This window comes from Hyaena hyaena, unplaced genomic scaffold (genome assembly GCF_003009895.1).
Source record: "Hyaena hyaena isolate Hyena2069 unplaced genomic scaffold, ASM300989v1 scaffold_228, whole genome shotgun sequence".
Lineage (NCBI taxonomy): Eukaryota > Metazoa > Chordata > Mammalia > Carnivora > Hyaenidae > Hyaena > Hyaena hyaena.
The window spans coordinates 1,278,498-1,294,766 of NW_024080860.1; the positions used below are offsets into that span (position 1 = coordinate 1,278,498).

The 16,269-nt window shown below is 45.7% G+C and overlaps 1 protein-coding gene across 1 annotated transcript in view; it reads right to left on the minus strand.

Annotated features, from left to right (window-relative positions):
• The window catches only part of PRKRIP1 (PRKR interacting protein 1), a 31,075-nt gene extending 21,545 nt beyond the window's left edge, over positions 1-9,530 (minus strand). The window contains exons 1-4 of the mRNA XM_039243452.1: positions 9,382-9,530; positions 8,561-8,639; positions 7,247-7,347; positions 295-380 (exon numbers count right to left, since the gene is read on the minus strand). Of these exons, the coding sequence (XP_039099383.1) occupies positions 295-380; positions 7,247-7,347; positions 8,561-8,639; positions 9,382-9,507 (392 nt within the window). The 5' untranslated portion in view covers positions 9,508-9,530. The remainder of the gene's footprint in view (positions 1-294; positions 381-7,246; positions 7,348-8,560; positions 8,640-9,381) is intronic.
• Positions 9,531-16,269: the final 6,739 nt, after the last annotated feature.

Here is a 16,269-nt window from a genome sequence, read left to right on the forward strand (position 1 = left end):
AAATAAATAAATAAATAAATAAAATACAGAAGGTGAGGAGACCCAGAAATCCAAGTGCTCACCAAAGTGCTGACCTGAGCTATGGAGAATCTGTAGGGGGAGGGGGATGCAGCGGTAGTAAGTGACTTAACCTCTTCTCAGTTACTGAAAGAAAGGCGATTCCTCTACTGGGTAACACGTAAGACCTTGACAGGTTGAAAGGTGAACTGCTGACTGCAAGGACAACTCCTTTACCAGCTTTCACATTTCCTGCCTTTAGGTTTCATTGGTTATGAGAAGCCACAAAGCCCTTACCGCTTTTTTCGACGCTTTGCTGTCTGCTCCTCTGCAGCAATTTTATTCCTTTCCAGTCTCTTCTGAAACTCTGCATCCAATTTTTGCTGTGAAAAAAACCACATCATTTAGACACACTCTGGGCTGGGGAAGACAGCTCTGGATGTCACACCACTGAGGGGTGCCAAAGGCACATCCAGGTCTCCAGGGCCACCTTAACCATAAGAGGTTGCCCAACAGGATCTGGCTCTCCAATGGCCAAAGTTACTCCATCCGTTCAGTGAGGTAACAGTCATGCACAACAAAATAGGAGAGAAGGTGCACACTGTGCATTCCCTGAGGGCAGAGGCAGAATTACTACCTGTACAGCCAGGGCCTTGGCTAGTGGGATACTGACATTTATAATAAGAAATATACACAGCTGATCTTTGAACAACACAGGTTTGAATTACGCAGGTCCTCCTACATGTGGATTTTTTTCAATAAATATAGTCTAGTACTGTAAATGTATTTTCTCTTTTCTCTGAAAAGACAAACAGTCCTTAATTCATCCTTCCTTCCTCTTTTCTCTCCTGTAAATCCTCAGTATTTTCTTAACATTCTTTTCTCTCACTTTATTATAAGAATACAGTATATAATATGAATATATCTAACAAAAAATAGGTGTTAATTGGCTATTCATATTATCAGTAGGCTTTAGGTCAATAGTTAAGGCTATTAGGGGGTGCCTGGGTGGCTTAGTCTGTGGAGCGTCTGTCTTCAGTTCAGGTCATGATCTCACAGTTCATGAGTTTGAGCCCGGCACCAAGCTCTGTGTTGACAGATTGGAGACTGGAGCCTGCTTCGGATTCTGTGTCTCCCTCTCTCTGCCCCTCCTCCGTTCATGGTCTGTCTCACTCTCTCAAAAATAAATAAATAAACGTTAAAACAATTTAATAGTTAAGGTTATGAAGAGTTTTAGGAGAGTCAAAAGTTATATACAGATTTTTTTACTGTATGATAAGGGGGTTGGTGCCCCTAATCACCTCACTGTTCAAGAGTCAACTGTAGGGGCACCTGGGTGGCTAAGTCAGTTAAGCGTTTGACTTCGGCTCAGGTCATGATCTCACGGTTTGTGGGTTCGAGCCCCACGTCAGGTTCTGTGCCGACAGCTCAGAGCCTGGAGCCTGCTTCAGATTCTGTGTCTCCCTCTCTCTCTGACCCTCCCCTGCTCACACGGTCTCTCTCAGAAATAAAATTTAAAAAAAGAAAAAATTAAAAAAAAAGAGTCAACTGTATTTGGTTTTTATCCATTACTTCTGGAACATGGTTCCAAAAACTCTTACAAATTTCCTATATAAGAGCCACAGGGGCATTTTTTATTATAATACTTAATTACATTCCCAGTTCCTGGAATAAGTCCAGAGAGAAAGGTGAAATGGTGTCTTTTTTATAACAAGCCCCTTTTCAACCACAGGAGTTTTAAGTTAACAAGGGACTTCTAGAAAGCACTTAAGGAACAGGACTGGTCACCACAGTAACTCTTAGCCCCACCTCCTGGGCTCCAGGGAGGAAGAGGAGCTGCAGGCTGACATGCCAAATGCCAATGATCTAATCAATCATGCCTTGGTAGTAATGCCTCCAAAACTCCAAAAAGATGGGGTTCAGATGGCTTCTGAGTTGAACATGTGGAGGTACTGGGAGGGGATGGAAGCTCTGGGATTGCTTCTTCCACCTGGCTTCTCCTGAGTTCTGTGAGCCCCTCTGAGCAAAGTAACTGAACCAGAGGAGGGAGTCACGGGAAACCTCTAATTCACAGCCAGTCAGTCAGAAACACGGGGAACAATGCCTGGGCCTGGGATTGGCCTTTGGGGTGGTTGGGGGCAGGGAGGCAGGCTCATGGGACTGAGCCCTGAACATGCAGTATTGGATGGGATGGCCTGGTGGATGACATCAGGATTGAGTTACATTGTAGGACACTCAGCTAGAGTCCCAGAATTGCTTGGTGTGAGAGAAATCCCCACATATTTGGTAACCATAAGTGTCAGAAGAGTAGAGAACTGAGAGTAGAGAAGACACACGGGAGCACGTTCTTTCTGCCTGGTGACCTGGGCTCAACAGACAGAAGGGCCAGAGAGGTGGAACCGTGGAATTTTCAAGCCCTAACTGATGACGGTTATCAGGTGACAAACTCCACAGCAGGACAAGCCCCAGTGCCATCCCCCCCACTAAGCACACACATGTATAATACAGGCACATGCAAGTGTACACACATCTGTACATACCCAACCCTTGTATGATTCCTTCCTAGCAGCTCCCTGTCTCTAAGCCTTAGTTTTCTCACCTATAAAATGGGGGAAAGACCAATTCCTCTCTTCCAGAGGCTTCAGGAAGAATGACATTTGATGACTTACTAGAAACCACTTGTAAACCACAAAGATACAATGATCTAAAATGCTGTCTCTGGGGTGCCTGGGTGGCTCTGTCGGTTAAACGTCTGACTTTAGCTCAAGTCATGATCTCACGGCTCAGGAGTTCGAGTCCCGCATCCAGCTCAGAGCCTGGAGCCTGCTTCAGATTCTGTCTGTCTCTTTCTCTCTCTGCCCCTCCCCCACTCATGCTCTATTGCTCAAAAAAAAAAAAAAAAAAGAAAAAAAGAAAGAAAAGAAAAATAAAAATCTCATCTCTTTCTTCTAGTCAAAGTCTTAAAGGTCAGTGGGGGTAAATAATGGGCCAGCAGAGCACAAAGTGGCTTCAACACCTCTGCGGGTCTGTACTGCCAGGGCTATGTGGCTCTGCTTAGAGTGACACAGAAACTCTCTAACAGCAGAAATCATGAAGTAAGAAAGAGGGGTCAGGATGCATGGCTGGCTCAGTCAGAAGAATGTGTGACTCTTGATTTTGGGGTGGTGAGTTCCAGCCCCTCACTGGGTATAGACATCACTAAAAAAATAAAATAGGGGTGCCTGGGTGGCTCAGTCAGTTGAGGGATCGAGCCCCAAGTTGGGACTCCTTTCAAGGAAGTCAGCTCCCATTAGAGCACCAGAAAGCACACGACTTAAAAGGAAAAGCACATGGCCTGTCTCACTGCCGCGGAGCAGCTGAGCTGAGGAGGGAACCACCAGCCCCACTGGCTGGGAGCCACCGCACGACTTCAGGTGGCGGCGCCCGGTGTAAGGTGAGGACACTCTCGCCTCTGTTTCTTCTAACCTCAGAGCCTGTCTTTCACCATGTGAAATAAAGAACCTGTGTGTCTGTGTGGATTCAAGTTTTGTGAAACAGTTTTCTGTATTTTCTCTGGGTCTTCAATCAATATATAAAACCCAGACTAGCTGATGGTAGCTGAGCCAAGAGCCTGCTGTTTCCTTCCCCCTAAAACAGTTTCAACATGGAAACAGTGCTTCTGATAGTTTCTACACAGAGTTTTGTTTATTCCTGGTAGTGGAAAACCCACTACGGTGACCAGGTAGAGGTGTGACCAGCCACCAAAACCTCCCCACCCTGAATGGGGAATGTCACCTCCAGAGGATGGGAGGAGCTGGAGAAGCGCCACCAACACTGGGGGCCAAGAGAGGCCGCAGGACAAGCAAACACCAGGTGAAAACCACCACGGCAGTGAATCCATTCCGTTCCAGTCGTAAAGATATTTTTCAAACTCAATTTTGGCCATTCCAGTACATTTTTACGTATTTTCTTCTCTTATCATGTCTATCCCTTTAATTCTTTCCTTGTGTTTTATGTCAGAAAATTTCAAACATAGAAAAGCTGAAGGAATTCTATAGTCTATATAACCACTGCCAGGATCCTACAGGGGACATTTTGCGACATGCGCTAGCACACGAGAGTCCACCTCTCTACACCTCTATTCGTCCATCAATCCATCTTATTTCTTTTTAACGCATTTCAAAGTAAGCTGCAGACACTAGGACATTTCACCTCTAAAGACTTAAACATGCGTATCATTAACTAGAATTTAATATCTGTTAACGGTTTTTCTATTTTTTTTCCATTTAAGGTAATACATACACCAAAATGATCAAATCTGGAGCGTACAATGTGATCACACCAGAAAGTTCCCTCATACCTCTTCCTATCCAACTCTCAGAAACTACTATTGTTCTGATTTTTAAAAAAATGTTTATTTTACTTTGACAGAACAAGAGTGAGAGCGAATCCCAAGCAGGCTTTGCTGTTAGTGCAGAGCAGGTGCAGGGCTTGATCCCACACTGTTGATCCCATTGATCCCACTCCCAGGAGCTCCTGCTTTTTTTTTTTTTTTTTTTAACATAGATTAGTTTTGCCTCATGTAGAACTTCATATAAATAGGATTATACAATGTGGTCTCTTTTATGCAAGGCTTCTTTCACTCAACATACATTTTAAGAATCATCCACGTTATTGCATATATCAGTAGTTTGTTCCTTTTTATTGCTAAGTAGTATTCTATTTTTGTGAATGATTATTTTAATGTTTGTTTATTTTTGAGAGAGAGACAGGCTGGGGAGGGGCAGAGACAGAGGAAGACACAGAATCTGAAGCAGGTTCTTAGCTCTGAGCTGTCAGTGCAGAGCCAGATGCAGGGCTTTAACTCACAAACTGTGAGATCATGACCTGAGCCGAAGTCGGACGTTTAACTGACTGAGCCACCCAGGTGCCCCTTGTGAATGATTATTTGAAACATAGGAAGAAGTCCTACAGTTAGTCTAATTTTTTTTGAAGTGAATTATTAGAAAATCACATGCTACTGGCTAAAGTGGTTTCCTCCTTTATAAAAAGCAACTAAGGGGTGCCTGGGTGGCTCAGTCAGTTAAGTGTCTGACTCTTTATCTCAGCTCAGGTCTTGATCTCAAGGTGGTGAGTTCACAACACAAATACATATCATTGTAAAGTATGTGAATCTCTCTAAAACACACAAATGTATTCCATGAAAAAAAGGCACCATAGTCAGACTGAGGAAAAGGTCTTTTCCAGTGCATGCTGTAAGATTAAGAATGAGGGGCAATCTCTAATGCATGTTAAAAGGAGAAATCAAATGTGGGAGTCACAAAGAATTTGCCAAATAATATTTGGTTTTTATATTAATAGCCAGGTGAGAAAAGAGAAGAGCACTGAAATATCAGTATTTTTTTTTCTGATTTTTACTAATAAATAAAATTAAGAATAAAATATAAAGGAGCATCTAGAACCACTGCAATAAAAAAAAACAACAACAACTTAAAATCTTGGGGGCCCTTGGGTGGCTCAGTAGGCTAAGTGTCTGCCTTTGGCTCAAGTCATGATCTCACGGTTCATGGGTTCAAGTCCTGCACCAACCTCTGCAGTGACAGTGTGGAGCCTGCTTGGGATTATCTTTCTCTCTCTGTCCCTCCCCAACTTGGCACTTTCTCTCTCTCCAAATAAACAAATTTAAAAAAAAAAAAAACTTAAAATCTTTGGGGTGCCTAGCTGGCTCAGTGAGTAGACCTCGCAACTCTTGATCTCAGGGTTGTGAGTTTGAGCCTCACACTGGGCATGGGGCCTACTTAAAACAAACCCTCCTCAAACTTAAAATCTATGAATAAATATAGTGAGATAAATATCAAATCTCGATAAATCATCATTGAGAGACACAGAAAGATTTAAACAAAAACGATAAAAGTTTTTAGAGGGAATAACACTATAACATCCATTCTCATTCAGTTTAAGTGACAGATTCAACTCAATTCTAGTAACAACACCAAAAATCCAACACGGTTTTTGGTGTGGATAAAATAACTCCAAAATTCTCTCTGAAAAATAAAACAAGCGAAATGTCCAAAGAGCATTTTTAAAGAACAATCAGAAAGACGTTTCTGGACCTTCCAGTCAGGTAATAAAAAGCTTAATAGTTCTTTTTTTAATTTTTTTTTAAATATTTAATTTTTTTAAAAACATTTTTATTTATTTCTAGGAGAGAGAGGGAGATACAGACACTGAAATAGGCTCCAGGCTCTGAGGTGGCAGTCAGCACAGAGCCAGATACGGAGCTCGAACCCGCAAACCGCGAGATCATGACCTAAGTGAAAGTCAGACGCTTAACCGACTAAGCCATCCAGGCACCCCGCTTAATAGTTCTTATAATACAATTTCTAACTTTATTTTTGAAAAAGAGACACACAGAGCATGAGTGGGGGAGAGGCAGAGAGAGAGAGAGAGAGAGAGAGAGACAGGGAATAGAAGCAGGCTCCAGGCTCTGAGCTGTCAGCACAGAGCCTGACATGGGGCTCAAAACCACAAACCGTGAGATCATAACCTGAGCCGAAATTGGACGCTTAACCGACTGAGCCACCCAGGTACCCCTCAATTTCTAAAGCCATTCCTAATTCTTAATTATTTGACACCCGTCATGAAGAAATTCCAATCTCTATGCTAGACAACTCAAAGTAGACATAGGCACACACACTAGTCAGACCAAACACACAGCTGAATGGAATTATAGGCATTCAGCCAAAAAGAGAAAAACAGAATGAGAAGTAATAACTCAAATGATGCGAGAGAGCCTGCTTTCTATTCCATTTCACAGCAAATGGCCTGGAAGGGAGAGGGGACTCTGCTGTCCCTTGGACCCACAGGGAAGACTCCCTCCTCTCATACATCTCCCATCTGGATGTGCTGAATCTGACCCAGGAGCAACATGGATTTACCTGAGGTCATCTTCTCATGCTGACTTACAAAGGCAGCCGTCACAAAAGTCAGGAGCCAGGTGTATCTCCTCTTCTTTACAGCCCTTTCCAGGGGCACCTGGGTGGCTCAGTTAAGCGCCCACCTTAGGTCATGATCTTATGGTTCCTGAGATTGAGCCCCACATCAGGCTCTGTGCTGACAGCCAGGAGCCTACTTGGGATTCTCTCTCTGCCCCTCCCCCGCAGACTCTCTCTTTCTCGAAACAAACAAACGAAGAACAGCAGCTTTTTCCTAAAAGTCCCAGGTGCACATTGCCCAAACCTCGGCCCCGCCGGCCTCTTCACTCACTGACCTTCTCAGCCATGGCATCCATGTAGTCCTGCCGCTGGTACTCTCTCCGGCGCAGATGCCTGTACACATGGAACTCTCCACTGCCAGCCCCAGCGCTTGAACCTAAAGCCAGGAAGAGTCCAGAGTTCTTAATGAAATCCAGTTACCGACACAGGCTGCCCTGAATCAAAAGGGACCAAAAAAAGAAACTGGAAGTAATGGAAAGGCCCATGCCCCATCGAACTCCAGAATGTGGCAGTGATTTGCATAGTGTAGGCATCATTAAATAATTGTTGCATGAATGTTGAAGGTGAAGTCATTAAAAATTCCACTCTAACACAGTAGTTAAGAGTCTGCAGTTAAGTGACTAGAAACCTAGAAGATAGCTTCAGACTTTTCCCTCCCCAGCCAGATGATTTCACACTTGACATGCTAAATTTCTACTGGGCTGAAAAGACGTCCGTGTACATTAAAGTAAAAAAGTAGGTTATTAAATAGTATGTGTAGAATAGCCATATTTTAAAAAATCATTTTTTCTTAAACATGAGTGGTTTTGACTATGGGTGTTTAGAAGGCTATAGCAGAATGTTACAAGGGGAAAGATGGAATTAAGGGGCTTCAAAATTTTTCATACCTCTGTTATTACTCTTTATAATCAGTACGTTAACTTTCTTTTTTTTTTTAATGTTTTATTTATTTCTGAGAGAGAGAGAGAGAGAGACAGTGTGAGCAGGGGAGGGTCAGAGAGAGAGGGAGACACAGAATCTGCAGCAGGCTCCGGGCTCTGAGCTGTCAGCACAGAGCCCCATGCAAGGCTCAAACCCACAAACTGTGAGATCATGACCTGAGCCGAAGTCGGATGCTTAACCGATGAGCCACCCAGGCGCCCCAGTATGTTAACTTTCAACCCCCAAAATAATAAAACTATTTCCAGTTAGATTAAAAAAAAAAATACATGTTATTTAAACACAGAAGGGGCTCCTGGATGGCTCAGTCGGTTGAGCTCCTGACTCTGATTTCAGCTCAGTCATGATCTCACGATTCGTAGGTTCGAGAGTAGGGCCTGCTCGGGATTCTCTTTCTCTCTCCCCCTCTCTGCCCCTTCCCTGCTTTCGCGGACTCTCTAAATAAATAAGTAAACTTAAAAAAAAAAAATGCAGAAGACAATTATCTAATGTTAAACTAAGCAACAATACCTTTTTGCTTTAAGTACAAAATTACTAAAACAGTGAACTCTTTTTTCCTATTATAGATCTAATTAACAAATAATAACTGCGGTTTTTCATATCTACTCTTCAAAAATTGTATTTACCCATAACCACACACAAGACATTACCCATTACATCTCGAACAAATTCTGGGGGTGGCCGGGGTGCCCATTCACTCATTTTTTCTGGAATTGGAACTGCTTTGTCCTGCAACATTTAAACACAAAAGCATTTTTAAGCACAAACCTGCTGACAAATTCATATCTCTTAAAACCAAAGCAGTTTTAACTGGATTGGTGAAGAAATCCAAAGGCTGCTTTGCTTCTTGGACCTACAGCTGATTTTCTTCGCTGCCTTAGATTTACTTCATACCATATACTTTGGGGCCTCCCACGGCCCATGGCCTTGCCAGGCTACACTGAACTTTCCAAAACAGAATTCAGAAACGTAAGTCACCACTTATGGCTGGAAACCTCTAACCCTAACCCTACTACATGTAGTGTCAACTCTTTCTAGCCAAAGGTGTAAGAGACCTCATCCAATTATTTTTATGACTGAGGGAATCGAGACCCCGACACAGGGAGGGACTTGCTCCGGGTGGCCTGGCCAATGCCTCTCTAACAATCGGTGCTGTTTAGAAGAAAATAAACCCTTGTGCTAACCCATGAATTTTATTTTTCCAGGCAACGCTTCTGTTCACAGAAAGTTAAACTAGAAGTGTCTAAAGGCACGGGAAGCCGCTCCACAGCACCCTCATCCAGGCTGGGCTCCAACATAAGGACAGAAGAGGCTCAATGTCTCCAAGGTAGCCTACTCCTTCCTAAGGGCTGACCCTGGAGTTCGGGCACTGAGTTCCTAAGTTTGGAGATGGGGGAGGTGGGCCCGCGAATCCGCAGAAGCGCTGGAACGGAAGGGGACTCGGAGGAGTCGAACCAGTGCCTCGTCTCACCGGGTTCTTCATGAGCCGCTCCAGCTTGAGCTTCTGCTCTTCTGCCGCATTCTTGGGGATGACGAGCGCTTGTGGCTCTTTCTTGGGCCTCGGCGGTCGCACCGAGGGAGCAGCCGAACTCGCCATGACAGCTTTCCAGTTATCCCGCCCAGCGGTGGCGGCGGAGGCGGCGGCGCGTACGTATGACGACAGAGCCGCGCGCAAGCAGCGCAAGCGCAGTCTTCTTGCGGGGCGGGGCTGGGGCGGAGTCGTCAGCCGGAAGCATCCTGCTGAATATTCATGAGGTCGTGGCCGGGTGGGCTGGCTTGAAAGCCGTTTGCTTTCATTTCCTGTTTGTACAAAGCAGGGCATCCGAGCTCTCAAGTTCCTATAGGAGAGGTGGCCTTGCACGCCCGAGGGTGCGACCCCCGTCGCCCTCTCCAGTCGGCAGGCGGGTCGTGGCGCCTCCGGGAGCCCTGCTAATGGCTCTCAGCATCCCCTTCTGCCCCTGGGCCTTTGTCCTGGCCGTTCCTTGGGGCTGGTCCACTCTCCCTCCCGTTTCTGACAATCTTATGAGAAAGAGAAAAGGGCCCTTCCTGTCTGGGGGCTGGCTTGGCACTCACAGCTAGGCTTTGATGTCCTGCTGTTGGGCGTAAACAATTTCCGAGAACACCAACATCACACAGGCATAAACAAGACTGTTCTGTAATCATGTCTGAAGTAGATGAAAACAGGAATATTGTTGGATCCTCATTCTGGCTCTTATGAGTAACTGCTGCTTCTTTAAAGCATTAACCTTGGTTCACTTTATTTCTCTCTCTCTTTTTTTTTTTCTGGTTCACTTTAAATATTCATTAGGACAGCCAGTCATGGAATTGTGTTGCTTCCTGACAGCGTCTAATCTAGAGTTAAATCCATTTACTTGAACCCTCCCCCAAATCACTTCACCCAGGCCCACATCCTGTAATAAATTCTCTTTCACAACCCCTTGTTGAAGTCAGTGTAGTCTTCCTCCGCAAAAGAGGCAACAGAACCACTTTTGGTCAACTGCAGGGGTATTTCTGATGATCTTCACATTTGCTAGTTTTCTTTTTTTTTTTAATTTTTTAATGTTTTATTTATTTCTGAGAGAGAGAATGAGCAGGGGAGGGTCACAGAGAGAGGGAGACACAGTATCTGAAACAGGCTCCAGTCTCTGAGCTGGCTGTCAGCATAGAGCCTAACGCGGGGCTCGAACCCATAAACCGTGAGATCATGACTTGAGCCAAAGACGGACGCTTAATCGACTGAGCCACCAAGATTCTTGTGTATCATTTGTCACCAGCTAAAGAATGGGCATTCTGGGGGCGCTTGGGTGGCTCAGTTGGTGGAGCGTCTGACTTTGGCTCAGGTCACGATCTCACTGTGAGTTTGAGACCTGCGACAGGCTCTGTGCTGACAGCTCAGAGACTGGAGCCTGCTTCGGATTCTGTGTCTCCCTCTCTCTCTGCCCCTCCTCCATTCATGCTGTGTTTCTCTCTGTCTCAATAATAAATAAACATTACAAAAATTAAAAAAAAAAAAAGAATGGGCGTTCTGTTCACTGCTGAATTTTGACATCTGGGGCAAAGACTGGCTCTCAGCAAAGTACACAATTAACCCTTGCTGATGACCATGAGATCCTGGGGCCCAGGCACCTCACATACTACTGTTGCAGCTGTCTGCACAGCCTGCTCAGCCCAGGCAGCTCTCCTACTGAGTGTCACGGTTTAGCCAGGTGACCCATTGACAGGGTGTTTTGTTAATGTCCTAAGGCCTTTCCTGGCCCCCCTGATAGTGGGTGGTTTTCCAGTGACCAAGGGTGATGAATTAGGAGAAGTCCCTGACTGGTCTATGTCTGTCACTGGAACCTAGGGAGAGCTTGACTTGGATGTGGTCATGGACACATGACCTACATCATATACCCCAGCTACCCAAGTACCTCACTTTTCCCCAAATGTACCACACACAAAAAAAGACTTGACCTGGAGTACCTTTCCCTCCCTGGAGAACTGCCCTACACCCTTCTTAACTTTGTTTAAATGCTACCTCCTCCACGAAGCCTCCTCGGATTGCCCCTCTGTTCCCTCTTCCAGGCAGTTAGTTGCTCCCTTCTTGGTGCTCTCCCTACTCTGGGTCCTGATGGCTGGCATATGGTAGTTAGCACAGCGTGTCCTCACCATCTGCCTACCCACGAGTCTGGGAGGAGGGTTGAGCCAAATGCCAGCATCTAATCCTGGCCTCGAGTAGAGTGGTGCTTCCAGAATGCTTGCAAAATAGGAATTAGGGAAGGAAGAAGGTGGGGGGGGGGGGATGGAGAGTCAACAAATTGCCTGGAAAAATAAAGAAAGAAAGAACAGATGTGTCAATGTGATAACCAAGGGATGGATGAATGAATGAAAAAGGAATTTCAGTGAGTCTGCAAAAGAATGAAGGAACACTCAATAAATAAGGAATGAATGAACACACGAGATAGTGGATCAGCAGAGAGCTAAGAGCCAGGAGAGCAGCCGTCTCTCTGTCACCCCCCACCTCCGGGTCTGGCACAGAGCTGGTGCTTGGCAGATAGCTTCTGGATGGAAGTTAAGTCAGCGAAGGAAGTGAATGAGTGCACAAGGGTGGGGGGCATGTGGGTGTGATAGAGCTGGTAATTACAACCTCAGTGTCTAAGCCTAGTCTAAGTGTGTCGACATGCTCATCATCCTGATTTACAGAGGAGGAACTGAAGCCCAGAGGGGAGAGTGACTGGCTCAGGGTCACACAGACTCAAACGCAGCAACTCTGGCCCTAGGTCTGTGAGGGTCTGATTGATCACGTGTCTCGTGGATGGCTGGACCAAGGGCCCCAGCAGGCCTTGGTGGGGTCCCTCCACGCGGCGCCTTTCTAGGGCTGAGGCCAGATTTGAGGTTCTGCTGCGGGGGGGGGGGGGGGGGGAAGGGTATCTTCCTGCTCCCACCACTGGCTGCCCCTCTGACCCAGAGTGCCTCCTCGGCTGCCACCAGAGGGCAGCAGAGCTCTACCCAGGTGCACCTGCTATCCCGGGCCCCTGAAGCTGGGGGGTGGGGGGTGGGGAGGGGGTTGGAGTCTGGCAGATCTGGTGCCAAAGTTTGGCTCCACCTATTCTGGAGTGTGGGCTGGGTAAGCAACTTAACCTCTTGAAGGCTGTTTCCTTATGCACAAGTCAGGGGACAAACAAACCCACCCTTGACACTTTCTTGTGAATAAAACAATGTGACGGATATTCAGTGCGCTGACACTCAATGCTAGGGTGACCACATATCCCAGCTTGGTCCCAGGACAGAGGGGTTTCTCAGGATGCAGGACTTTCAGTGTTAAAACCAGGAGAATCTCGGGCACACTGGCACAGCTAGTCACCCTAGCGGGGTGGGCACTTCTACTTTTAATCCTTTGAGTTGTGGTTGGTACTTAAAGAACCAAAACAGCAAAAATATTTACAGCTATTCCATAATTTGGGTTTCTCACTGAACTAGTGAGTCAGTGGTCTTTCTGTGATGGTCCTGCCATCCCTGACAAGAGGAAAGTTCCACCAAGGGGAACAAAAACTAAGGCGGAATACACCCACTTGGGAAAAGGGTTTGTCAGTTTGCTCTCGAGATAAACATACATGTACGATACAACCTGGAAAGCTCACTCCTAGGGCACCTGCATGGCTCAGTCAGTTAAGCGTCCCGACTTGAGCTCAGGTCATGATCTCACAGTTCGTGGGTTTGAGCCCCACCTTTGGGTCTCTGTTGTGAGCATGGAGCCTGCTTCAGATCCTCTGTCCCCCTCTGTTTCTCCCCCGCTTGCACTCTCTCTCTCTCTCTCTCTCTCTCAAAAATAAGTATTTAAAAATAAAAATAAAACATCTAATTTTTTTTCTTAAAGAGGGGGCCACCTGGGTGGCTCAGTCAGTTGAGCGTCTGACTTCTGCTAAGGTCATAATCTCATGGTTCATGAGTTCGAACCCTAGACTGGGCTCTCTGTTGTCAGTAAAGAGCCTGGCTTCAGATCCTCTTTCTCTCTTTCACCCTTCCCCTGCTTATTCATGCTCTCTCTCTCTCAAAAATAAATTAAAACATTAAAAAAAAAAAAAGAAATCTCACGACTTGGCATTACCCTAGAGAAATGAAAGTATGTGTCTAGTGAAAGACCTATATGTGAATACCTACAGTAGCTTGATTCAAAATTGCCTCAAACTGGAAACAACCCAAATGACCATCAAAATGTGATACATCCATACAGTGACGCACTGCTGAGGAATAAAAAGGAAGGAACTATTGATATTTGCAACCACATGGATGAATTTCAAAAGCATTGTGCTTAGTGAATGAAGCCAGATTCAAAAGGCTACAACCTGAATGATTCTATTACTTGACATTCTGGGAAAGCCGAAATGATGGTGACAGAATATGGACCAGTAGATGCCAGGGGCCAAGGGCAGGAGAAGGGGATTGACTGTAAAGGGGCCAAGGGAACTTTGGGGGGTGATGAACATGGTGTATGTCTGGATTGGGGTTGTGGTTATGTGAACATACACATTTGCCAAGCTCATTGAAGTATATGCTTAAAAAGCATGAATTTCAAGGCACCTGGGTGGCCCGGTTGGTTGAGCATCCAACTCTTGATTTCTGCTCAGGTTATGATCCCAGGGTTGTGGGATCAAACCCCATGTGGGGCTCTGTGCTGAGCGTGGAAATTGCTTGAGATTCTCTCTCTCCCCCTCTGCTCCTCTCTCCACTCATGCTTGCTCTCTCTTTCCCTCTCTCTAAAATTAAATTAAATTAAATTAAATTAAAAAAATGTTTAAAGAGTGAATTTAAGGGGTGCCTGGGTGGCTCAGTCAGTTAAGTGTCCAACTTTGGCTCGGTCATGATCTCACAGTTTGTGGGTTCAAGCTCTACATCAGACTCTCTGCTGACAGCTCATAGCGTACAGCTGCTTCAGATTCTGTGTCTCCCTCTCTCTCCCGCCCCTCCCCTGCTTGTGCTTTCTCTCTCTCTCAAGAATAAATAAGGAAACTTAAAAAAAATGTTTTTAACGTTTATTTATTTTTGAGAGACAGAGCATAAGCAGAAGGGGCAGAGAGAGAGGGAGACACAGAATCTGAAGCAGGTTCCAGGCTCCAAGCTGTCAGCACAGAGCCCAACATGGGGCTCAAACCCACAAACCATGTGATCATGACCTGAGCTGAAGTCGGAAGCTTAACCAACTCAGTCACCCAGGTGCCCCAGGAAACTTTTTTTACAGATGAATTTATGGGGCACCTGGGTAGCTTAGTCAGTTTAAGCATCTGACTCATGATTTTGATTCAGGTCATGACCTTGCAGTTCAAGAGTTCGAGCCCTTGAGCTCATAGGGCTCTGCGCTGACAGTGTGGAGCCTGCTTGGGAGTCTCTCTTTCCCTGTGTCTCTGCCCCTCCCCTACTCATGCTCACTCTCTCTAATTAAATAAATCAATGTTAAAAAGAAAAAAGAAAAAAACAAATAAATAAAAATTTTAAAAGGTGAATTTAATTGTATGATAATTATACTCCAATACACTTGACATAATAAACAAAGTTCACCTGCCAGATTACAGAAGTACCAAACCCCTATTGTCTGGGTGGCTTTGGGGAGCACCGCCATCTTTGAGCCCATTGTGCCCACCCGAGGCAGCTCAGACCCTGTCAATCTGCCCTGCCCTGGCCTGTCCAGAGTGGGGCTAAGGGGTGGGGTAGCAGCAATAGGCCTTCCAAAGCCCAGAGGCCAATGAGGATGAAGCCCCCATGCTTCTGCCCCTGAGCCCCATACCCAGAGGCCAGGGCTGTCTCTGACCCAGGCCATACCGAGCAACGCTAGGTGGTGCTTAGAGCAGCAAGGGCACAATCTCCATCCTCCAGAGCTCCCAGTCTGACTTACTAAAGTACCTTCCTATTTCTGAATTTGGAACCCCAAGGTTAGGGGACTTCAGTCTGCTGGTTGAAGGACCCAATAGGAAAGACACGTTACCCTCTCTGGGTTGGTCCATCATCTCTCACCTCCTGACACTATCTGCCCCACCTCTGTCCCACACACCTTCCCTGGGTGATCGTCCATGAATAAATGTGGACTGCCCACAAATCTGCTAAGTCCCACATGCAAGGGCAGGTGACATTCAAAACATCCCCAGTCCGATGATAAGCAGAGTTGCTGACCTTGGCGGGTACTTTCCCATCCGTCAGGCTCTTTGTGGTGGGGTCCTATGCACTATTTCACGTAAAGCTTCACAAAAACCTTCTGGGATAGACACTATTTTAAACTTAAATTTTATTTTATTTTTATTTAAAAATTTTTAAATGTCTTATTTATTTCTGAGAGAGAGACAGCATGAGCAGGGGAGGGTCAGAGAGAGAGGGAGACACAGAATCTGAAGACAGTCTCTAGGCTCTGAGCTAGCTGTCAGCCCAGAGCCAGATGAGGGGCTCAAACCCACAAACCGGGAGATCATGACCTGAACCGAAGTCAGAGACTTAACTGACTGAGCCACCCAGGCGCCCCTATCTTAAACTTTTATATTGTGGAATAGAACATATATACAGAAAAACGTATGAGAACAGAACACAGCTTGATGAACGATCACAAAGCAAACACCCGTAAGACATGATTCCCGTCAAGGACAAGAATACAGCCGTCAGGCTACTCCCAATAAGCCAAATCAGGACTCTCTTTCCCCCAGAGGTAGCCACTCTCCTGGCTTGAATGGTAATGGGTTCCTTGCTTTTCTTTATATCTTTATATTTTCACCATCTAACCATATACCTCTAAAACTCATGTGGGCGGTCCGGTTTTGGAAACTGTACGTATTCGGAATCCATCACAATGCATTTTAAATATCTTCCTTCCGCTCTGTGTTCACCTGTTTACTTGCTT